Source organism: Megalobrama amblycephala, linkage group LG12 (genome assembly GCF_018812025.1).
Source record: "Megalobrama amblycephala isolate DHTTF-2021 linkage group LG12, ASM1881202v1, whole genome shotgun sequence".
NCBI classification, from domain to species: Eukaryota; Metazoa; Chordata; class Actinopteri; order Cypriniformes; family Xenocyprididae; genus Megalobrama; species Megalobrama amblycephala.
The window spans coordinates 28,567,128-28,593,404 of NC_063055.1; the positions used below are offsets into that span (position 1 = coordinate 28,567,128).

Here is a 26,277-nt window from a genome sequence, read left to right on the forward strand (position 1 = left end):
AGAAGAAAAAAAAAGAAGATAAAAACAATAAAGTGCTTGAAGATATTATCTCGATATCTCCCGCAATCTTTTACTGGAATAATTAATTTCAAAATTTAAAGTGGAAAAAGATTTGGTCTTTACAAAAAAAATATTTCCTCACCAATAAAGTAAAAGTAATAATAGCAAAATAATATATACATTTTACCATGTTAAATATTTTATGATAAATATTGATACAATATGTTCATTTTGCCAAGTTCACACAGAAACTATCATTTATTTTGATCATGTTTCTATACTGAACAATTATGGAAAAATATTAAAACATTTATTAAAGATAATATCCAACAAGATATATCTGTAACTTTTAAATTTTTGGACACTTTGATTCTGACCCTAAAAACAAAGCTTGCTTTGTTATAAATTTAATTTATTTTCTTTGCAAATTTTATATCCATATATGTAAATTCACTAACAACAAACCAATTTTTCTTGTTTTTTTAAAAGAATTTAAAATGCATCTTAACACTATGTCATCCTCTGTAGATAAGAAAGCGAGAAGAACAACCTCAATTTGTAATGACTTTAATTTGTATAATTGAAATGTAAATTAATATCTTACCCTTTCTCTTTTAGCATTTACTGTTATTTTATTCTGTTCTGTATGTTCAGATGACATTAGTCATATTGTTGATATATGTTGTGTACTCTATACAAAATTGTATATCATTATTGTCATCTTTGTAATGTTTGCATTTATAATAATAATAATAAAAAAGAAGAGTGAATCGTAATTTGAACAGAGTGGTATCTATCTATCTATCTATCTATCTATCTATCTATCTATCTATCTATCTATCTATCTATCTATCTGTCTATCACCTCTTCCCATTTTACTTAATGAGTCGATGTTTTGAGTCAGAAAGAGACTCAAAGCAAGGGATACTTGTTCGTGAATGAACCAGTTTAGCATCTTGTTGGTGTGTACATTTCCTTAAAGGATTAGTTCACTTTCAAATTAAAATTTCCTGATAATTTACTCACCCCAATGCCATCCAAGATGTTCATGTCCTTCTTTCTTCAGTCGAAAAGAAATTAAGGTTTTTGATGAAAACATTCCAGGATTATTCTCCATATAGTGAACTTCAGTGGCCTCCAAACAGTTGAAGGTCAAAATTACAGTTTCAGTGCAGCTTCAAAGGGCTTTAAACGATACCAGACCAGGAATAAGGGTCTTATCTAGAGAAACCATTGCTCATTTTCTTAAAAAAAAAATTATATATATATATATATATATATATATATATATATATATATATATATATATATATATATAGTTGAGGCCAAAATTATTAGCCCCCCTTATGAAATTAGACAAAACTCTTGATTTCTCCATGGAAATGACCATTAACAACAAGTGTTTTATAATGTATTTGTTTCCAAAATAACAAAGACAAAATGTCCACTAAGTTGGATTAGGATATTTAATTGAAATAGTGAGTTGAAACAAGAAAGGGCAAAAATGAAACGTCCAAAATTATTAGCCCCCTGGTCATTAATAGTCAATAGTGTACCCTTTCTGAGCCACAACTGACAACAACCTCTTAGAGTAGTTCTTAGAGTAGGGATTTTAGCCCATTCTTCCATTGCAGATTGCTCCAGCTGGTCCAAATTACGTGGTTTCCGAGCATGGACATTCACTTTGAGTACTCGCCACAGATTCTCAATAGGATTGAGGTCTGGGCTCTGTGCGGGCCACTCCAGGACCTTGGTTTTGGTACACCCGAACAAGGCTCCCTGCTCCCTGTGCCTGAGGCTGCAAAACAGCCCCAACGCGATGATGCTCCCACCACCATGTTTAACTGTGGGAACTGTGTTCTTAGGGTTGAAGGCCTCACCCTTTCTTCGCCAAACATAAGCAACATCCATGTGCCCAAACAGTTCCAGTTTAGTCTCATCAGACCAAAGCACAGACTCCCAAAACTCTTTACCTTTCAAATGTTCATGGGCAAACCTCAGTCTGGCTGTGATGTAACGCGCAATATGGCGGAATAAGTCCCGCCTTCTAAATAAGAGCCAATCGCCGACTGGTAAAGTCATCGTGTCACTTCAGCGGCCGTTAGAATCACCGGTTTCTATAGAAACAGTCAGACGCGCGCCTCCGAAGAGACGCGCATTTAGGTCTGCGCATGCGCATTAGCTTGATCCAACCTGAAAAATACAGTTTTTTTGTCATGATTCGAGCGTTTAGAAACTAAATTTATGAGCCGGTTGTTGTTAGATTTCATTGGTGATTTCAAATATGAAATTTAATCGTAAGGTTGGCGAACAGTTTTGGAGAATTTGATGTTTCCCCATTCAAAGAGACTGCATGATGCCCAGGATGCCCAAGAAGCGTTTCAAAGATGGCCGCCGAGTGAAATGACTTGTCTTAAAGGGACTTTGTTCAAGATGAGCATTTATGGTTAAAATGTATAAAACTTTTTTTGTTTGTTTTTTTAGAAAATGAGTGATGGTTTCTCTAGATAAGACCCTTATTTCCCATCTGGGATCGCTGTAAACTGTAATTTTGACCTTCAACCGTTTGGGCTCCATTTAAGTCCACTATATGGAGAAAAATCCTGGAATGTTTTCCTCAAAAACCTTAATTTCTTTTCGACTGAAGAAAGAAAGACATATACATCTTGGATGACATGGGGGTGAGTAAATTATCAGGAAATTTTAATTTGAAAGTGAACTAATCCTTTAAGTTCGTCCTGTGAGCCGACCATGTTCCCAACAAGTTAGTAGCTACACAAAATGGTTAAAAAAATAAAAAAAATGTGTGAGAGTGACTGATTAACACAATTCACATAAAATGACAGTAACACAATTACAATGACATTAAATTGTTATTAAAATTTATAATTGACTCTATTATTGATGTTTTGTGTAACGATGAGTAGAGTCACTGATTTAGCCTACACACTCACCCAAAAAATCACACTTTCGACACCTACTGGCGTAACAATGTAACATTCAGATCCTGATGAAAAGATTCGAGTCACACTGGCTATGAATCCTCTAATCAGCCGTTGTTTGACCTCCCTGTCACTAGATGGCGGGCGCGTCGATCTCCAGCACCAGCAGCGGCATTAAAGCTTCTTCCGCCCTTGTTGTTCCAGTCTCCGCGAAAATGGCCGCGATCGGACGTTTATCCCAGAAGCTCCTTAAATCCGCCGCGCTGACCCAAAGCCGTCAGCTTTCGGCTGCAGCAGCTCACGGTGAACAAGCAGGTCAGTAACAACTCTAAATAGCTTAAAACAGACGATATAATAAAAAAGACCAACCGTTACGAAAAGCCGTAACGTTAACTCTACCTTTTGACCTTGCGGATGTGACGCGAATGGCTGTTTAATGTCGTGCTGTCGTTGACATAGATGGTAGAGTAGCGTTTAGTTTTGACTTGTGTATAGTGAGTTAACGAAAACTTAATTAATTACGCCTTAATAACTACTTAGTTGAGTGAACTGAACGACTAGCTTGTCATAGCCTGTGTTGATGTGACTTCGTTATTATAGAAATGTGTCAAACATATTTGTTTAGAATATGTCTCTTTTCTCATATGTTCATGTAGCCAAGACCTGGAAAATCCTGACGTTTGTGGTGGCGCTGCCCGGAGTCGCGGTGTGCATGTTGAACATGTACCTCAGGTCTCAACACCACCATGAGCAGCCGGAGTTTGTTCCCTACAGCCACCTGCGCATCCGCAGCAAGGTGAAAACACTCAATTTTCACTATAAAAAGCACCTTTATAGTGGTTTGGTGGGAGTTTATGCTCTCCATGCCGATTTAAATGAAAAGAAAGTGCAAATATTCACTGGAGTCTGGTCATGCACTTTTGAGTCAGATTTGTTTTTAAAAATATTGCAAATACCCCATCTATAATATGATTATATTAACTGTTAACACACTGTCATTGATCTTGTCACTCAATGTCATTCAAGATCAATGGGTCGTGCACATGATCATATCTCCAAGAATATGCATAGGTATTTGTCAGCTGAGCTATGCGTAATTTTTTAAGCCAATAAACATGATTTGATTTCTCAAGTAAATGTGAGTTGATGGTTTATCCTGACATTGGAGCTCTGTGTATTGAGACATTAGAGGGCCTCCAGGAATAAGGCTGTGACATCACATACCGTGAACATATGCAATGCATATACCAGTACTAAAAATACATCTTGATACTCTTGAGCCTTTGATGATCTGTATTACGCATAGTGGAGTTTCAATGATTAACATGGTGTAGTAATAAGGTTATAACAACTTCTGCATGTATAGGCTTATATATTGTCTAAAAGACATTTAAGGTTAAAAATTTTATCATGACAATAGGGTGAATTAACAAATTACAAATACTCTCCTTACTGTAAGTAGTTTTTATCAGAAATTGTACTTTTGAGTGGTTTAAAAATTGTGTACTTTTACTTGAGTACAATTACTATCTTTATAAGGTTAGTTTACCCAAAAATGAAAACTATGTCATTAATTACTCCCCCCATGTCGTTCCACACCCATCCTTCGTTCATCTTCGGAAAGCAAATTAAGATATTTTTGATAAAATCCAAAACAGCAATATAATCAACACTTTCAAGGTCCAGAAAGGTACTAAAGACGTCGTTAAAACATTTGATGTGACTGCAGTGGTTCCACCTTAATATTATGAAGCGACGAATACTTTTTGTGTGCAAAAACAAAACAAAAATGACGATTTTATTCAACAATATCTGAAGAGTTTGGTTCCAAAACACGCTAAATAATAAAAAAAAGTTTCTGCCAAAATCAGTATTGTATTTGGTCAGTATTGAAAAGTAATTTGTCATGTTTTCTCCCTTTCTTTCCAAAACGCGACAAACGCTAGTCTCCCTTCTCTGCAGAACGTGATCAAAGTCCCTTTAAGACAAGTCATTTCACTCGGCGGCCATCTTTGAAACGCCTCTCAGGCATCCAAGTGCAACTCCTATCTCTTTGAATGGGGAAACATCAAATTCTCCAAAGATGTTTGTCAAGCTTTCGATTAAATTTCATATTTGTATGTACCAATGAAATCTGACAACAACTGTCATATACTTTTTTTTTTCCAAACACTCGAATCATGACAAAAAAAACTGTATTTTTCAGGCTGGATCAAGCTAATGCGCATGCGCAGACCTAAATGCGCGTCTCTTTGGAGGCGCGAGTGTGACTGTTTCTATAGAAACATATTGCGCGTTTCACTTTCTCCCATTCAAAGCAATACGAGTGAAGCGTCTTGTGTTATTCTATTGTCTTTGACGCGATATATCCGCTCGACCAATCACAGCGCACCATTCCACGCACTGTAAACAATAATGCCGGCGCTCTGAATACACCCGGCATCCTAGTTTTCCTTATCTGCTTTGTACTTTGTGATCAACAAAAACAGAAATTTATAATTTTGACAGCATTGATGAACCTGTGGTGGTTTCTGCGGTAGGGAAGAAACGCAAGTCATCGAAATGTAATCATTTACGTGAGGAGATTAAGAAGACGAGGCACTCGCTGTTGCTTGTTCCACGACAGCATCAAACTTCTGTCACGGTCCCCAAAACTGAATCATGAACAGTTTTTAAAAGCCGTTTTTAATACCAACGTACTCGGTAAATGTGTTTATTTTAACCATGCGGTGGCGCCAGATACTCTTTAATCGGTAATGTCAAACAGAGACATAATTTATAACATTAACAAGATGACTCGTTGAATTCATTTTGGGAGCGACGACTGAATGTATTTTTAGTCAAATGCCTTTATATACGATTAGTATTGACAAAGTTTAGAGGATGTCATATATGTGAATCAACTTTGTTGTGTATTTTCAATATGAAAAATAACTTTTATATTGATGGATTAATTACATTTTGAAAAAAAAAAAAAAAAAAGTGTCATGGATTTATTGCATTTTGGGAAAAAATAATCCATTTTTATAATAAACCTTTGAAAATCAAAATCTAGATTTAATGTTTATTATAACCAAAAGATGCTATGTGAAAGTTTGAAACAGAAAATTGTGGTTTTCATCTTGCTGATTTCTTGGTAAAGAAAACACATTTTTACTCAAATTTGTCAAATGGATTTATAGCGTTTTGGAACCAAACTCTTCATCTTCTCTTCTGTGTCATTCTCATACACTGTTTATGTCCAGCGCTTCCAGGCTCTACGTCAAAACGTTGACTCATTATTGGCCGGCTCCTGCGTCAGGATCACACGCATGCATCGTGCTCACGTGTGCAGCTTTGGCCAATAATGAGCCGGCATTCGGACGTAAACACTGAAGCCTTCTCTGTGCTAACTGCGTCACTTGCATAAGGATATTGACAGGGAAGTGAAGAGATTGTTGAATAGGTAACATGTTAAGGTACATTGTAAGGTATTGCATACAATGTTAAAAAATACTGCAAGTGCCTGTTAGTAATGCGGGGAATTCCAATTCCCATTTATTTACTTCAACATATAGGGACACTCACGTCCTGCAGCAGTCGGCAGCTCGTTGACTCTTGATAAATTTAGTATGAGCGTGTGATGCACGATGTGAAAAAGTTTCAGTACATTCTAAAATGCTTAATGTAGAAAAAAGCTTAATACCATGGTTTAATGTACTGAAATTAGAGGACTAAATTCAGTATGCACCTCTGTTAGCACGTGAAAATATGTGCAGCAATAGCTCGCTCAGTGTTCATTAACTGATTTTTTTTTTTTTTTTTTTTTTTTTTTTTTTTTTTCCCCATACATTATTTAAAATGGTGATACTGAAAATAACTTTCATTTTTTTCATCTCTGAAATAGTAGTTCCCTGTTTTGGAAGTAGATGCATTTTATCACTGATAAGTTATGCATTTTAAAAAGTCAGCTGTTGGAGGATGTAGATATTCTTCATTCTTTCTGACAAACGGCAAAAAAAGAGTGTGAATCACAGTATGTACAGTGTTTTCTACATTTTTTTTTTTTTTCAAAATTGCAGTATACAGTTTATTATTAGATTGCTGTGATCGTACTTGTCAAAGGTTTAATAGACCTAGCCGAATCGTTGTCATTTAGGAATAAGATTGCATGGCAGTTTGAATCGAGATTGTGATCTTTTAACAATTAATCATTAATAATTGAAATGACAAAATTAACTTGTAAAATAATACAAGTAATAAATAAAATAATATTTTTAATAAAACATTTGTGTGTATATATGAAAAATGCCACATGGAGACTTTTGTGAACACATTTGTGTAATAATTTAAGTATAAATTTGATAATTGTGTTATCCAAGCAATGCTTTTCACAGCTATGCCTCTTTTTTTTTTCTCTCTTCTACACATTTACATTAGCGTTTCCCATGGGGTGACGGCACCAAGTCTCTCTTCCACAACCCCCATGTCAACGCCCTCCCCGATGGCTACGAGCATCATGATTAAAGGGTGTTAAGAGCTCTCCTAAAACTCCCCTACAGGGACCAGAGGGCCCACTCTATCCCCTCTCTCACATCCCTGGACGTCTGCCCAGACCTGGACCACTCCTCAGTTTCTTTCAGTTTACATGACGTCTGTCGAGTCTGTTAATCTTACCTCTGTGCTTTCCACACCTAGTGGAAGTACCTTATGGAAACAGTTACATTTACTCAAGGACCATTGTATCACGTTGTCAGCTTAAACTGAAAAAATAAAAATCTATTAAATTATAAACTGTCTGAAGTTTCATTTTTTTGAAGGAAGTGGTTGAAGTTTTCAGATCCTAAAATGTTTTACATGTATTTAAATGCTACATGTAGAGTTTAGGAAAAGGTTAAAGAAACGTATTTTTAAAAAAAAAAAAAACTAGTCTGGGGTGTATTTATAGAACATTTGACTTGAAGATTTATAAATAAAATCTGTAAATGATGCCTCCCCCCAAAAACGCAGAAGTTGAGAAGAGAAAGTTTGTCCTTCCAGGCTCGCCGTACTGTAAAGACACTCTCACATGACTACTCTTGTGACATTCCTTTTCAAAAACGAATTTAATGGGTTTATGAAACATGAGGCCGTATTTTCCATTTCTACTGAATATTTTACTGATATTTAGTTAATAGTGAGGTTAACAGTATTTTCTAAGCGAAAATGAGTAAGTAAAGGAGTAATTCAGTGACGCAGCTGAAGTTTTATGACATGAGTGAAGTTTATCTGCTCTTCATTCAACCCACCGACGGTGAGTAAATGTATTTCTTGTTTGGACCGTGAACATTGTGGACCTATTTGTTTGTCGTCTAATGCGTGTTCAGTCAGTTCATGCAAACGTACATTGTCTTCCTTATGATATAAACGACTACCAAATGCTGCACATCAACTTCTTAGCAACTTTTAAAATACTTTTTCCCATTAAAACGGATCAGCTGCATGAACACCACTAGCGCAAAACCTGATGGTCATTATCCAGCATGAGTTGAGAATGATCCTAATTTATTTAAAAATAAGTTTCTATATTTCTCATGTTACTCGAGTCTTGACACGAGTGCAGCAATAAATGCTTTATTTCACTGTATTTACAGCTACTATTAAAGACGTGCATGTCTGGCTCTGTATTGTTTACGTTGTCATACTCGTTGAAGTTAAAATCAGAAGTTTAAAGTGAAAGCTATGGCTAATTAAACAGCTTGTTTTAGTGTAAGGAGTATCAAGCATAATGTTTGTAATTAAGTTACAGAACAAGCATTTAGTAGTAGTTCTCGAGCAGTAGTGCAAATCCTCCAACTGAATACACAGTAGTGAAGTAGTTACACTCTTGTGCGCCTTTGAAAGAAATCAAGTACACGTGACCTTTTGTGCAAAGCAGATACAGTAACATGGACAGTATCAAAAATTGACCTAGACATATATTTTAACTTGAGATGCACCGATACCGATAGGCGATTCAGAGTGATATCTGCCGACAACGATACCATAGTTTGGGGGTTCTGCCTTTTATACCTTCTTTTAAATGAATGATAATTTAAATTACAATTTAATAAATAATTATATTTTGAAAGAAATGCAAATAAAAACTTTATTCTCTCCATTTCATCAATTTGTTTCAGAGTAACCGGTATCAGTTATAAACAAACACGTTAACTCAAATGAATATTAACACACATTAACTAAATTCTGAATATTAAATTAATATTTCTTAACTTTCTGAATATTATTAATTCATATAATTACTATTAATATTAAACATCAAACTGATTTTCTTTACAAAAAGGATGTGTTAACATTTTTTTGTGACACGTTTTGTGTCATTTTGTGTACATAATTTACACAAATTGTGTAAATGTAACGCAGTGTGTAGAAAATGAGCAGGAATCACGTGGTTGAGTTAAAAGTAACACAAAATGTGTTGTCCTTAAAGGGTTAATTCACCCAAAAATGTCATTTATTACTCACCCTCATGTTGTTCCACACCCGTAAGATCTTCATTCATCTTCAGAACACAAATTAAGATATTTTTGATGAAATCTGATGGCTCAGTGAGGCCTCTATAGACAGCAATGACATTTCCTCTCTCAAGATAAAGCTACTAAAAACATATTTAAAGCAGTTCATGTGAGTTTGGTGGTTCTACCTTAATATTATAAAGCGACGAGAATACTTTTTGTGCGCCAAAAAAAAAAAAAAAAGATTTTTCAACAATATCTTGTGATGGCCGATTTCAAAACACTGCTTCATGAAGCTTTACGAATCGGATCAGTACCTTTATGGATCTTGAGAGAGGAAATGGCATTGCTGTCTATGGAGGCCTCACTGAACCATTGGATTTAATCAAAATAAATTAATTTGTGTTCCGTAGATGAACGAATGTCTTACGGGTGTGGAACGACATGAGGGTGAGTAATAAATGACATTATTTTTGGGTGAACTAACCCTTTAACTAGACACACAGGTGTGTTAAGATAACACAGGTTATGTTGTTTTTAACACATCTGTTTTAAGAGTGCACAAAGCACAAATTTAGTGCATTTTCCTGCCCTCTTTTGATTGACAGGATATATCGGCCCTGACTATTGGCTGTTTTTAAACTATCGGCTGATAGCCAATATTGTGAAAATTTGCTTTAATAATAATCTGCCAATACCGATTATTGGCTGATATATCGGTGCATCGATGTGTTTAATGTATTATAATGATTATATCCTACATTTTTATTACCAAATTTAAATGAAAAATGTCCCAGATAATGTGGTCTTCGACAAATCGAAGTTCATGCGGTGCTTATGTTTTTTACCTTCCCTACAGATTCTCCCTTACAAACATAGTTAATCATAGTTTGATGTACCAGAGTTAACCAGATTGCTGCTCTCTCAACAGATCACTAATGGCTGAGACAGCTGCTTTGACTGATTCCAGACGGTAAGAATAATATTCAGTTTATTAGCAGTGTTGGGGGTAGTGCATTAAGTCAGTAAAGTAATGTGATTAATTAATGCATATTGCATTATGTAATCAGATTACGTTTTTATGAAACACATTTCTTTATAAATTTACAAATGAATATTCTGAGTTACTTTATTTTAAAAAGTAATGCACATTACGTTTCAGTTTAATCTTTTTGCGTAAGCATTTTTTAAAACTACTCAATTAAAATGATCTTCTCTATAATGTAGTCACTTAGACATGCATGCTCATTTGTGTGCGGGAACAGAAAAAGTAAAAAAAAAAACGAAAAAAACATTACTTTCAGCTTTCAGAAGAAAAGTTGTACAGCTTGTAGTATAACCTTTAATGTTAATATAACCTGCGATCTTTTGTACAGCATACATAACTCTAGGGGTCAGGAAATATTCTAAGTGATCAGAATATAATAACATTGTATAAGTGTTTTTAAAAGAAAATTAGGGTGTTATATTGGCTATTTTGTTGAATGCATTACTGCGTTAAAGACTTGAAAAAGAATAAGAGAGCTAGTCTTAGCCAGGTGAGAAAAAGTAACACCAAAGTAACTTGCAACATTACTTTCCATAAAAAGTAACTAAGTAACATAATTAGTTACTTTTTTTAGTGAGTAACACAATATTGTAACACATTACTTTTAAAAGTAACTTTTCCCAACATTGTTTTTTAGTGTGTACATTTTTATTCTTTAAACAAAGTGATATTTTGTGTTCCGTATATATAAGCAGAGCTTCTTAAACTTTCTTTAGAAATGCATTTCTTACAATGTGAAGTCATGGAGAACAGAAAGTTCATTGTCCAGTTTATTATGCATGCTTGGAGATATTATCATCCTTTACATTAATGGAAACAGTTCAGCACAATTTCTTCAAGTTTTATCGGTAATACTGGAATGTAAGAAGCTTGATTTAAAGGCTAACTTTACCATGCATGTTTGGTTATATTTCCAGATGTTTCTTCCTATATGATAGTTCAAAGGTGCAAGAGGAGGGTGACCTGACTAGAGATGGGATATACTACTTCTATCCTGAGGATGTAAGACATAACATACAGGCAGTGCTGGGTAGATTTCTTATAAATTGTAATCGATTATTGATTCCAAAATACATGACAAAAGTTGTAGTTAGTAACGTAATCCATTACATTACACATTTAAGGTAATGTAATCTGACTACTTTTTGATTACTTTTAGATTATTTTTGACCTAACTCATTTATCACGTTTATTTCAATAGGATAATCTTGTACCATATTGATATAAAAATACAAAGAGAAAGAAAATATATTCTATTGTTTTATCAAGAACATCAGGGTTTCCTAGACTGGGTTCATGATAGAACTGTATGGGGATTTTGAGTTTGAGAAATAAAACACTTAAAAATATATTTTATTTGTTTACCTGCATGTCGTGTGACCATCATTTTAGTATTATTTATTATTATTAATATTGTTATTGTCTCAACTTTATTATTGACCTAACTTATTAACTTAAAATCGCATGGGGTTACTGCCATCGCGAGAATAACATGTAATCCATAAAAATGTAACTGGTTGAAAAGTAACTAGTAATTAGTTATGAGCATTTTAATATGTAATATAATCTAATTGCAAGTACTTAATTTTTGGCTATTTTAAAAGGCAACCTCCATAATACTTTCTGCAAAAGCGAGGCATTGATTGCATGACAGTATGTGTGCTGTTGCAGACACCAATAGATGAACAAGAGCTGCTTTGTGGACAGCTGGCCGGTGTGTGTCGCTGTGTGTCCGAACTGTCCTCATCTCCTGTACGTCTGCTCCGCCTGCGCAAAAGCAAGTATGCAGTCTGCATGAAGGATAACTTTATTTGGGTAAGAGAATATTTTATATTTGCGTAATGACACGGGCTCCTTTACAAAACCTAATGCTTTGGTGCTTACTTCATCCTAACTGAAATAAAACCAAGGTTTTCAATACAAACTTGGTTTGATTGACTTTTGTGTGCTTTTTTTGTGATTTTACAACTCTTTTGAATGGGATCTTTCTTTGGTTTCCAGGCATTAAGCTGTGTGGTAGACATTCCTGATGTGAGTGTATGTGACCTCCTAGATCAGCTGATTGCCCTCTTCTGTTTCTACAATGGACCAGTGCGTCAGAGCTACCAGGTGCAACATCGCAGTCTACAGTATTCAGTTAACTGATTATGATTTAAAGGGGCCATGTGATGCTATTTTAAAAGATCATTATTTTGTTATTTGGTGTACTTGAAAAAGTTAAAATGCTTTAATGTTAAAAAAAAACTTTTTAAAAATTTTTTCACATACTGTACATTATTGCAGCACCTCCTCCTGAAAAGCCCAGGCTCTGATTGGCCAACAGGTTTGGGGAGTAACAGAATACATGTAACTGCGTTACATAATCAGGATACCAAAATCCAGTAACTGTAATTCGTTACAGTTACATCAGAAAAACATAGTAATCAGATTACAGTTACATTTTGAAAAAAGGGGGGATACTATCAGGATTACAATCGTTTCATTTAAAACTAAATAAATCATTATTTTGCCATAATAACACATATTAAAGGTGCTAAAGAGGATGTTTTGTTTTATACATTTTTGCAATATTACTTGAAACTGTCTTTACTAACTGATAAAAGACTATTTATTAGGTGCACTGAAAGGAATAATATTAATATACATCATCAGGTAGGGCCTTAAAAACATCAGCCAATCGTTTACGTGATCATCGCGTAAACGATTGGCCCTCTGGCTTGTCAATCACTGCCATGACGATCCATGTGAGAGACGCGCGGCTGCGCTCTCCAGTAACTTTCCACACTCCACAGGCGCCGCATGCAGTATTTTTGTCAGGAGACAGGAGTAACAACTGCAGATTATGAGTTAACTGCAGTGAGTCCGACATAATGAATCCACGGCTTTAGGTCGCGCACACACTTAACGATTGTAAGGCCGATTATGAATGTAAATTGATACTTATGACTGATCGCGCTCAAATGCGTCCAGTCAGAGCCAGTTGCTTTCAGTCTGCGATTACAGTCGGTGTTCAAATTCCACGTGAAAGTATATAAATCTGCTTCAGGAGCAGGAAACAATCGCTGTATGTTGAGCATAGTCAGAATGTTTTAGCTAGTCATTAAATGTGTGCCCGGCTTAATAACACAGCGAATGCCGGTGGTAAACACTCGTATTCCGATACTCGTGCACGAGTTTTGGGAGGCGTTCCCTCTAAATGAGCTGTGAAGGAGGGGGGTTGTTCTTACCCATGCGCTCATTTCAAAAACTCAGTCGACAAAAAGAACCTCTTTAGCACCTTTAAGCGCTGCTTGATTATACACTATTTCCTGGTTCTGTTACCAGTGATGACTCACCTGAGCCACCCGCTGGTGCATGCGCAAATAACACCTGTCTACAATCTCCTCAGATGCAGAATGAATCGCTGCTGCTAGTTGAAATGACGCTGCCGGCGGAGGAAAACGCTTTTACTTTATGGAAATTTTGCTGTTATTTTGTTTTCAAAGAAGAAAATGCAAACAACATGGTTATACAGTGTAAAGTCTGCCTTCCAGCTACGAAAACACTTTCTTTATCAAAGGACTAAAATATAATATGTAATACCATACTGTAGCCACTAGATGTCTGAATAGCCCTTTACATATATATATATGTTCAGGGCTGTGTATTCCCAAGTTCTGGAAATGAGACATGATTGCTTAGTTTTAATAGGTTTTAAAATGCTAAACACTAAAATTAAAGCAGAACAAACATGAACAGAAATGTCTTATCCAAGCTTGTTCAGTTTGTTTATGATCTGATGTGACTTTTATATTTTTAAGCTCTAAACAACAAAACGATAATAATATTGCAATAGATAATTTTCGTCGGTTCCCTAATTACCGCTAAATCACCATCACCTGCTTTCAAATGGAGCGGCATTTAATAGACAGAGCCGTAGTTCACTGACAAGCTACGCAATATCGCGTTCATCATCGAAGGCGATTCATCTGCGATAATGAACGCGATATTGCGTAGCTTGTCAACGATCTACAGCTCTGTCTATTAAATGCCGCTCCATTTGAAAGCAGGTGATGGCGATTTAGCGGTAATCAGGGAACCGGCTTTACTGACGAAATGCGCGTGACAATCGCATGCGATATATCGCCCAGCCCTACTGTTGAGACCCATTCAAAATTATGAAATGTGTAACATTTAAAAACTTGCAGAAATTAAAATTAAATTTAAAAATGCTATTTATTTATATTAAAGTTGATTCCCCCGCATTTATATACATATGACATTAAAGTAATCCAAAAGTAATCAGATTACATTACTTTTATATTGTGGTACTTGGATTACATTACTGAATACTTTTTTATGAAGTAATTTGTAACTGTAATGGAATACATTTTTAAAGTAACCCTCTCAAGCCTGTTGGCCAAACACCTCAAGTGTGTATTGGAATGTAACGCCACTCACCATAATCGCAAGTTTGTTACCGAGGCTTCTAAAGCAAAATAAATACAAATTGTATAAGTTTGGGCTCAAGACAAATTCTGAATATTATCAATTAGATAGATTGGAACCAATTTTGCAAGCATGACTTGAGCAGAACGTTTTGCAGTGTTAAACACACAGTGTCTCCAAAACATGGCCACAACACAACTGAAGCCTTCTTTCTTTGCGTATGCCTTTGGGCGGGCATTATGCTAATATGTCAAATTGTGATGTAGATATTTGCGGAAATAATATCTGGACTTTAATCAAGGCGTTTTAGGCAGATCTGAAATATAGAATAAATCCCTTCATGGGAGACTATGAGCTTTGTAAAAGATCTTATACATGCACACACAGATACAATACACACTACAGGAAAATCATTAAAAAGCATCATATGGCCTCTTTAACATTAATATATTTATTTAAGATATACCTTGGGGTCATTAATGCTTTAAATCAGCAAGGATGCATTAAATTGATCAAATGTGACAGTAAGATTTTTATTTAAAATAAATGCTGTTCTTTTGAACTTTCTATTCATCACATAATCCTGGACAAGTGGCTTCCATATTAAGCAGCACAACTGTTTTCAACATTGTAATAATGTTTCTTGAGCAACAAATCATTTTTTTGTCATAAATTAATACATATTAAAACATATTTCCATATATGTTATGTTTTGTCTGACTTCACCACAGTTGCACAGTCAGGAGGAGTTGGCTCTACAATGGGCAAGATATCTCAGTCACCTGCAGGGCGGCTCCACTGAGCTGCACAGCATCTTCAGCTGCCTGAGGACGATTGACTCCACACATGTAAGAATGAGTGGAAGATGCTACCTGCGCTTCTCATTATGTTAACAGTGTGCCACAAAACATTTAAAGTTCGAAATGATTCAGTCAGTCAGTACTGCAGCAGAAAGTGAAGCATAAAGCACTCTGAGCTCAGTGATGTACTTCTGTTTTCAAATAACACAACTCACTAGTTTGCACTTATGTATGTTTTTAATGTGCTGTAGTCACCTAGTTTACTGAATCCCACTTAAAATGAGTGTTTGCAAAAAGATTTAAAAATCTAAACATTAGTTATTCATTGCTAAACATTGCTATGTACTGAATTTCCTCAATGAAACATGAAGTTTTAATCCAACTCGAGCAGATCTGAGAAAGCAGTGGCTGGTAAACATACATGATTATTTCACCACAGAGTATCAGTGCTCTAAACTAGTCACTGTGCTGCTGTAGTGTGTGAGAGAACTGATGAATAAGATCAGAGTGAACCTTTATTTATTTGTATTGTTTTAATCACTATTTTGTAATTTTTCATGGTCAGTTATTTGACTTTAGATAAATACATTTTATTAATAAACAGATCCACAGCTTGCAGATATGTTGGGTGGGCAGTTTTTTTTTTTTTTTTTAATTAGGTATTTCTTTATTTTTAAGCTTTGGTGCTATGCCTATAGCTCTGCAGTTTTATTTTATGCTAACTCTGCAATATTATTGTACACTGCAATAATGTTGCAATCATGCTTCCATGTATAGACATCCCTAGAATATCATGCAGTTTCCCAACTGATCCTAAACTAACTTTTCTTCAGGGAATAGTAAAAAACTGCTCTATTTGTTCTTTCTCTGGCTCATGCTTTTTTCACTGGTGACTGAAACCTGCATCATTCTTAATTACTATATTTATTTACTTAAACTGAACATTGTATAACACATCTCTGCATGACGTGAGGGTCTTTATCTTATTTTCACTTTAAATAAAGTGCTACAGTTTTTGCTTTTCTTCCGTCCAATAACAATTCTGAAAGACCAGGACCCTACTGTTGCTATAGAAAGTAACTTTAACTGACAGATACACCACATGCTTTAAAATAAGAGCTAGAAAATAAGTACATTCATATTTACAAGAAAATACATTAAACTCTGCTTTCAGTGACCAAAAGATGTACAAAAAAAAAATTATAATATAACAATAAAAGTGATAGAAATAAAAGGAAAACAGCTACTAAACACCAAGTTAAAAGGCCTGAAAGGCCCATGAATAAAAATGTATAAATGTTTACAGTAACAATTCATTAGGTTCAAAATCTAAAATAATTCATGTTAGTGCAGTGAACATGATTCAGTGTTTTAATCAAGTGACAGCACTAAAAAGTAGTAATAATCTGTGTTCATCTGAGAAATTGTTACCAGAAATGCATGGGCCGTAAGAAGTAGAATGTGGAAATAGTTGTGTAGTCTATTGGTTTTTCTGGAAACCAATCCTGTCATTTGTGAAGCACCTAGCTTTCATTTCTGTACATTGTGAAAAATGTTATCGGTCACTAACTGCTTTTAACTGGTCACTTCTCCTCCCTCCTGCATCAGATTGATCCTCTGCTGTTGCTGAAGGCTGCCCTCATTCTACAGGCATGTCAGCGATGTCCTCTGGTGCTGGCAGGCTGTATCCTCTACAGGGGCAGGTGAAATTTCACTGCAGAAGTTTTTTTTTTTTTTTTCTTCTTCTCCAAGTGGCTAAAGCAATTTAGGGTTCGTTTTACACTAGTTTGGTTCTTTTGGTCCAGAACAAAAAAGAAAATTATACATTTGGTCCTGGTTCACTTAGCATTCACACTGTCATTTTTAACACCAAACATAAATATACAAAAAAAAAAAAGCCAGCTATTATGATGTGTGTGTGTGTGTGTGTGTGTATATATATATATAGAGAGAGAGAGAGAGAGAGAGAGAGAGAGAGGGTTCATTTGCAAAAACCGATAAACGCCACAAAAAAATGAACTAAGTGCTGAGCATTATTCTCCATATATAGCACGTTTTGTACCCTAAATCCGTTTAGTCAGAAAAGCCAGTATTGTCCACTGTCAGGCATCGCAAGTTCATGTTTTACAGCAGAAGCCGACAAGCGCCCGTTTGTGTACAGAAACCGATAAGTCCGTTTTAGCGAATCAGCGCACAGTATTCAGGTCAGGTGACAAGGCTTCTAGTCACTTCAAAACGACGCGCTAGCTGAGGGAAGTTTTGTCAAAGATGACTAAGGGTGTTTTCACACCTATGGATCGCTTGTTTTGTTCCGAAACAGGGACTAAATTTGTTACAATGTTGCATTTTCTTCTTGGTTCGGTTCGCTTTCACATGGCAACATTTCAAAGCGTACCAAAATGCGTTTAGGCAAGTCACATGCGAGTAAAACTGTCTCTTATTGGTCAGAGTTTTCTTTGCCTCATCCATCAAAATAACGATTGACAAGTTCGCTCCATGAGATTATTGTGGCTTTATTTGTAACTGTCGAGACACACGCAAAAACTTTATAAATGTAGCCGTCTTTCCCGCTGTTAAATTATATAACGTACTACATTCATATTAATACTGCGGCAAATTCAAACGCGCGCTCTTTCTCTCTCTCGGTCTGTCTCTGGTTTCCCAGCGCTGTGTAGTAGGCGACCTGTCAGCGTGTCGAGAGAGACTACATTTTATAATGAAGCAGAGCAGGAAAAAGGCTTTGTCGGGACAGCATTCTCACACGGAGAAGTGCAGTTACACAACAGAGGCGCTCGTTGGTTTACATCTGTGGTAAATAATTTACTCACTCACAGAATCAGACACTACCGCTTTTTATATCACATTTTCCGTTATGAATTATGATGTCATTTGGTTCGTTGGTCCGTTAACTGGGTCGGATTGCTTTCACATCTCAAGCGAACCGCTCCAGAGTTCGTTTGAAAGCGTACCGAGACCACCTCTTCAAGCAGGTCTCGGTACGCTTGTTTGGTCCGCTTTTAGTGCGCACCCGAGTGCGATTGCTGCTTTCACACCTGCCCAAACGAACCGCACCAAAGGAGAAAACGAACTCTGGTACGATTCAACCGAACTAAATGAGGCAGGTGTGAAAGCACCCTAAAAGTGATCGAGGATTTATAATTTCGACTCCTGTAAGTCCTTGAAAACCATACACTACTTACATGCTTAAACCTTCGTTGTTCTTTTGCGTGCGTGCGTGTGTATGTGTGTATGTGTGTGTGTGCGCGCGCGCGCGTGCGTATGCGCGCGCACGTGCTTGGATGCGCGTGTGAGTGTAGTAGTGTCGATTAGTGTGTGTGCGCGTTTGTGTGCACACGTGTGTTCGAGTGTGTTTTAAATGCAATAACAAAGCAATTACTTGGGTTTTGTTTAACTCTGAAACATGAAATGTGGAGTTATCTGCTTTTGCCAAAAAACGACTGTTTGAGTTATCTGCTTTTGCTAAGAAACAAACTTTTAATATATATAAAAAACATACTTTCAGTGAAGTATAATTTTTAATTTACCTGTATTTTTTAGAGTTATTATTACTTAATCAAAACAACCCAACTGCAGTTTGATTGATATTACTTGGAATGCACAATAAAAAAAAACATGATTTGTGAGAATTAATAAAAACGGTGTTAACTGTTTTTGCAAATTAACTCTTCATATATATATATATATATATATATATATATATATATATATATAGCCACAGAACTAACTGAACATAAATAAACAGTGCTGTGAGGTGGTATAAACAAATAAAAAAACTACAGTAGAACAAACATAAATACAGAAATTGTATAAAGAAATCAAAATGTAGCCTATAAAAACAATCCATAGTCTTAACTGCGTAAATTAAATATACATTTATTCTTATTAAAGTAAAAAAAAGTGATTCAGTCAAGAGCAGTGAGATATTTTCTGTCTTTTGTTGTTTAACATAAACGACACAGATAGCAGCAGGAAGGCCTGATGACACTTTAAGACCGAATGCACGGATCCAATACACTGTTACACGTTTTCTTTCTCAACTGTTTATGTTCACTTAAAACAAAAATGACTGTTTATGAGGATACTTGCAGAAACAGGCATTTTGACACAAGTATGTGTATTTAACTGTTCAAGCCCAATTGACCCTTTGCCGGGAGTTTGAGTGACAAGCGATCTAACCAATCATAATGTAGAATCTGCCATTTTGTCCGACAAAGCAGGCAGGAGTTAGAAGATTAACCTTGGTGGACTTGAACTTCAAAAATTATGTGTACTGACATCTTTTCCACATTTAAAACAACATTCCTTCTCATGTTCATTCATGTTTATTTGATGATATAAATGAACTAGTAGGAAGAGATGATCGGTGCACAAGCAGCTTGAGCTGAGGCGCTACAGCAGTCTGTCACGACACATCAAAATTCTTAAAAAAATACACAATTTGAAAGCTTGGACTTTGTTTAATATCATAAGTAACCCGCTCTGTCTTGTTTGTCGACATGTTGTCAGTTTTTCTTCCTTGCTCCACGATGTATTTTTCACTCTGTGTGGCGTGACAGCGCCATGTATTGTCGGACAAAGCAACAGTAACTAAGGGGGGCGGGTCTTTGCGAAGGGTCAATTAGGTGGCAAAAAGAAATCAGTTCAATACTCACACGCTCTATGAGCTCAAATACAGTCTCTCAGACAGCGCACGCATATAGCGAAATGAGTTCTCCTTAGCTGCTCATTGCGCTTCAATGGTTTAAAATCATTTTATTAAAAAGAGCATGCAATTTCTGTGTTGTACAGAGTGGTGAGTACTCAGATGCCTCCCGCGCTGACAGTGAAGGTGATGGTGTACGAGACACAAACTTTCAGCCAGGTAGAATCAAGTTCATAGTGATTCCTGATATTGAACATAATATGCACAATCTTATACCGTTGTGTTTCTCCTGAAATCTCAATAAAGGATTCCCGGGTGACGGACAATGGCCTGAGTTCTTTTGTTGGCTCACCGCCCTCTTTCACAGTCACCACACAGGTGTTCCTGACACCCACTGAACTGCACATGCTCCGCTGCCCCCCAGTGGATAGAGCATGCAGGTACAACTCCAAAAAGTATCACAACTATATTTTTACATTTTCTGGAAAAATGCCAAAATGCCACCAAAAAGAACAAAAATGTTTTCCAAATTTAAGATAAAATGCTTACACAATGAAGCTAAATCTATTACAGCTGCCGCAATTAAAGTGGAAATGTGAAAATGAATGAAAAGTGTTGATTGCGGCACTACATTTAGATTTTCTCACGTTGCTTTAGATTTTGTTTTCCATGTTATTTTGCAGCGTTGAGCATTATAACCAATCACACGTTACTGTTGAGGTTATGAATGCAACTGCCAATCAGAGGCGTTCAGATTAGTGACCATTGAAAACGTCAGTTTTGAATACACACTCTCACTGGCGCTGATTTCTGACAATGTAAATGTAGACACAGCCTCAGTGATTATTATGGGAGTTTTTGCAAGAGTTTAAAATGTTTTTGAAAGAAAGGCTGCATTTATTTGATCAAAATACAGTAAAAACAGTAATATTGTGAAAATATTATTACAATTTAAACTATTTTACTACTTGAGTATATTTTAAAATGTAATTTATTCCTGTGATAACGAAGCTGAATTTTCAGTATCATTACTCCAGTCTTCAGTGTCACATGATCCTTCAGAAATCATTCTAATATGCTGATTTGGTGTTTAAATAACATTTTGTATTATCAATTTTTAAAACAGTTGTGCTGCTTATTTGTTTTTTGTGGAAACCATGATACATTTTTTTCCAGAATTCTTTGGGGAATAGAAAATTTTAAATAGAAATCTTTTATAACATTATAAATGTATTTACTGTCACTTTTGATCAATTTAATGCATCCTTGCTCGAATAAAAGTTATAATTTCTTAAAAAAAATAACTGACACCAAACTTTTAAACAATTGATTGGTATTTATATGTACTCTCATTCTTAGGTCTCACTGCAGTCAACCTCCCTGCCAACCCCACAAGTCCCGCCTCTTATCTCGCACTTTATCCGACACCCCAACCACAGATACTGACTCCTCAAGCTTAGACTTAACACAATGTCCCCCAACATCCTATCAGACGATGCCGTCTTCTCCTCGTTCTTCCCTCTCCGATGAACCATGTTTCAGCTCCTCTCCCTCGCGGGTTAACACTCCCGTTCACTCCAATCTCTTGAACCAGTCAGAGTATTTCACTCCTGAGACGCATGAACACAGCGTATCTAACGGATCTAACTTGTGCTCAGTAAAGGAACAAATTTTGACTGGAAGTCTGACAGGCCTAAACACAAAACAAGACATAGATGCGAACTCTGGGTCAGAAACCAGAAGTGAAGGTTTAAATTCAGATCAGGACATTCAGAGTGAAGAAATAAAAGCCCTCACTAATGGGCATCAGCAGTCAAACTGTCTTGAGAACCACTTGGACACCTCTGACCACATTCAAAGTGAAGAAGATAAACTGGACACTAACAATTATGTGACCAATAAAAGCAAATTCCAAGGAGAAACAGAGGAAAAGACAAGAACAAAGAGCAGACAAGTTGAAGGAAGACTCAAGGAGAAATCTGAACCCAGAAACGCACCTCCACCACGTGACACCCTAGTAGACACCCCTCTAGTGCCCTCAGTATTATACCAGCATAGAGTCAGAGGGCTGGTCCTGGCCCTGCTGGTGGAGCCCGAGTTCAACACAGACCCTACGGCCAGAGAAGAAGTGGTGAGAAGCATGTGTGTGTGTCTGCTTGAAATACTTAATTTAGGCAAATAATTTACAATCACTGTTAGCTGTTTAATTGAAGGAAGAAGCAATGAGCACCTGGAAAAATGAATTACATTAACAGTAATTAGGATATAGAAATTGGGCAATGTGCATGTTGATCCAGATGATTGCATATTAAAGGTGCCCTAGAATTAAATATTGAATTTATATTGGCATAGTTGAATAACAAGAGTTCAGTACATGGAAAAGACATACATTGAGTTTCAAACCCCATTGTTTCCTCCTTTTTATATAAATCTCATTTGTTTAAAAGACTTCCGGAAAACACGCGGATCTCAACATAACACCGACTGTTACGTAATAGTCGGGATCATTAATATGTATGACCCCAATATTTGCATATATGCCAGCCCATGTTCAAGGCATTAGACAAGGAAAGGCAGTATTAACGTCTGGATCTGTGCACAGACAAGGTAAGCAAGCAAGAACAACAGCGAAATATGGCAGATGGAGCATTAATAACTGACATGATCCATGATAGCATGATATTTTTAGTGATATTTGTAAATTGTCTTTCTAAATGTTTCATTAGCATGTTGCTAATATACTGTTAAATGTGGTTAAAGTTACCATCGTTTATTACTGTATTCACGGAGACAAGAGCCGTCACTATTTTCATTTTTAAACACTTGCAGTCTGTATAATGCATAAACACAACTTCATTCTTTATAAATCTCTCCAACAGTGTAGCATTAGCCGTTAGCCACAGAGCATAGCCTCAAACTCATACAGAATCAAACGTAAACATCAAAATAAATACTTTACTCACATAATTCGAAGCATGCATACAGCATGCATGACGAACATCTTGTAAAGATCCATTTGAGGGTTATATTAGCTGTGTGAACTTTGTAAATGCACTGTAATATAGTCGAGAGCTCGTGTGGCAGGGAGCACGCGATTTAAAGGGGCGGCGCTGCCAAAATCAGTGTATAGTTAATGATGCCCCAAAATAGGCAGTTAAAAAAAAATTAATTTAAAAAAATCTATGGGGTATTTTGAGCTGAAACTTCACAGACACATTCAGAAGACACCTTAGACTTATATTACATCTTGTGAAAAAGCATTCTTGGGCACCTTTAAATTAATAAATTATACTGTATTTGAACCCCAACATTATATATATGCACAATATATTTTTAAAGACAGACAGAAATAAATACTTACATATAGCTGTGTTTTCTGTTATAAAAGTGTTCTCTACTGTTATTGCAGCATCACAGCAGCTTGGCATCACTGAATGGGCTTGAGGCTCATCTGAGGAACACCTCACCAGGAACCCCCGGCCCGCCGGGGCCCTACACTTTTGCCCACTATGACTGCATTCAAAGCACACTCACTAGTAAGTCCTATCTCATATGCACATATAAACATCCACACAAAACAGTATCCTAAAGGAAATGATTATGCCAAATTTACAAAGGATCTTCGTCAAATCAGTTTAAATGATGACACACAAATTTCCTGAAATAGTGACTTTTATTTTGATCTGCAGCTAATGTATGTGGGCGCTCCGCTGGACCCCAGGATCGTGCCTTTGTGAGGGCCACTGCACTGCTCCATTCACATTTCTCACAGTTAGACACACTACAGGAGGCCATTGTCAGGTTAGAGAGTGTGTTTGAATGCCTGTCTCTTCATTTCAATGTTTCACACACATTTTCTCGTTGATTAATTATCTGTGTGTAATTCAGAAGTTCCAACATGGGTGTTCAAAATAGTTTGAAGCACATTTCAGCTATGTAAACACTGTGTTTGTGTGCTGAATTACAGGAACGCTGGTGCGGCAGTGTACGGAACCCGTAGCACGGCCCAGGAGACTTATTTTCTCCAGCAGGGAACACCTGTCCGAAACTCTGGAAGTCCTGATCCTCAGGATAGTGCCTTCTCACTACCCAGAAAAGCCCGTCAGCGGCTCCTTAAACATGGAGTTAATTTGCTTTAACTTTTTTTAAAGATTTTAACTCGTCTTAGATATCTTTTATTTCATAGATATCAACCATATTTATACTATATATGTCTCTCTTATACTGCTCAGAATGTAATGAATGCATTTATATATAGGCTGCTGTTTGTTCATTTTGAAATAAAACTTAGAAGCTGAAAGTGTAAAATACACTGTCATTCCAGTAGTATTCCACATTTGGGACTAAAATATAGAGGAAGTGTCTCCCTCCTGAGAGACTGGTTCTGCCCTTTGCTATTTAGAGAACTGTTTAAAATGTGGTGGAGACCATTCAGTGTTACAGTTAAAGGCAGATGTGTGTATAGTTGTTGAAACTTTCACCTTTTTAAATGGAAGCCAATTATGCTTTTGTGTTAATAAACGTCCTTTAGTACACTTGTTTGAGATTGTTGGGATGGTTAAGATATACTATTACAGAAATGTATGTATACTACTGTTCAAACGTTAAGGTCAGTAAGACTTTTTTATTCATATTCAGCAAGGACACATTAAATGAATCAATAGTGACAGAAGCTTTCCATTTCTAATAAATACTGTTTATTTTTTCTATTCATAAAATAATCTTGGGGGAAAAAAAAAAAAAAAAAAATATATATATATATATATATATATATATATATATATATATACACACATATATGGATCATTGACAAATAAGGTTTTTAAAAGTGTAAAAAACATAATGGAGATATAATTAATTTTTATAAATTAATTATAGATATAATTAAGAGATATAATTAAAGTTTTAAGTGTTAACAATGAGAATATGTGGTTTTTATAATCAATTAACACTGTTTTTGTAATTGTTTTAAAAGATGGGCAAAAATTTACCAAAAATGCCATTCAGTTTAACCAAAATTTCGGCTTTACCGAACGACACTTTTGGTTAAACCAAATGACGATATTTTCGAACAATGCTAACAGGCTGATATCTAGCTAGCTAGCAAAAGGACAGTCAAACATTTTATATTTAGTACAAGTTTTTAAAATATTACAGAATTGTCCATGTTTTACAGCGGTTGTACCGAATGACCTGATGTTTCAGGATGTGCGTATGAGCAAGTGAAAACATAGAGAGTTGTAGTTAATTTAATTCACGACTATGTGGTCCTTTGCAGGTAACTGAATGATGTCACATTCTGTCACGTGATATTGACCACATGACTTGAACCAAAATGGTCCCTTTGGTTACTCCGAATGACATCAATGAAATTCATTTTTCCAGACTTTCTTTCTAACAAAGCAACAACTTCTACACAATTTTAATACCATTTTGCACTATTTTGATATATGGTGTTATTACATTTTAAGATATTTTAATCACAAATGAAATGGCTGTATTGGCCTTTGGACGGTTAAACCGAATTACCTTTTGACACTTAAAGGTAACATAATCACATAATCTTTAAAATACCTTTATATGTAGCAAAATATAAATAAAACATTTTGGATTCAATAAAAAAAAGATCTATTTCCTTAGATACTTTGGATGTCATAAATTTGTTTTTTATTATTACTAATTGTATACATAAATTAAAGTGGCTCTACAAGTACTTGCACACTTTTCAGGCAAAATATTTCACAAAAAATAGTTTGTTTCAAGTTATAAAACAATACATATGTTGTTCAAAATAAAGACATTTAGACACTTTTTGGGGGGGTGCCAAATGTTAATGGATTGTTGTGATGAAAGACATCTGTGGTAAAAAACCTTCTGATAGGACACCTGTTTGACCTTGAGAACTGAGTTTATACACATTCAG

The 26,277-nt window shown here is 35.8% G+C and overlaps 2 protein-coding genes across 2 annotated transcripts; both read left to right on the forward strand.

The window, feature by feature from the left end:
* The first annotated feature begins 3,064 nt into the window (after nucleotides 1-3,064).
* LOC125280067 (cytochrome c oxidase subunit 6A, mitochondrial) lies at nucleotides 3,065-7,715 on the forward strand. The gene is made up of 3 exons (XM_048210375.1): nucleotides 3,065-3,257; nucleotides 3,599-3,738; nucleotides 7,362-7,715. The coding sequence occupies exons 1-3, from the start codon at nucleotides 3,080-3,082 to the stop codon at nucleotides 7,446-7,448; spliced, it is 405 nt and encodes a 134-aa protein (XP_048066332.1). The 5' UTR covers nucleotides 3,065-3,079; the 3' UTR covers nucleotides 7,449-7,715.
* A 233-nt stretch (nucleotides 7,716-7,948) lies between these two features.
* On the forward strand, nucleotides 7,949-24,889 carry hps4 (HPS4 biogenesis of lysosomal organelles complex 3 subunit 2). Its single transcript, XM_048210374.1, has 13 exons — nucleotides 7,949-8,214; nucleotides 10,347-10,388; nucleotides 11,381-11,465; nucleotides 12,135-12,278; nucleotides 12,465-12,572; nucleotides 15,623-15,739; nucleotides 17,300-17,394; nucleotides 20,501-20,573; nucleotides 20,661-20,794; nucleotides 21,714-22,485; nucleotides 23,764-23,890; nucleotides 24,044-24,155; nucleotides 24,322-24,889. The coding sequence occupies exons 2-13, from the start codon at nucleotides 10,354-10,356 to the stop codon at nucleotides 24,491-24,493; spliced, it is 1,974 nt and encodes a 657-aa protein (XP_048066331.1). The 5' UTR covers nucleotides 7,949-8,214; nucleotides 10,347-10,353; the 3' UTR covers nucleotides 24,494-24,889.
* The last annotated feature ends 1,388 nt before the right edge of the window (nucleotides 24,890-26,277 follow it).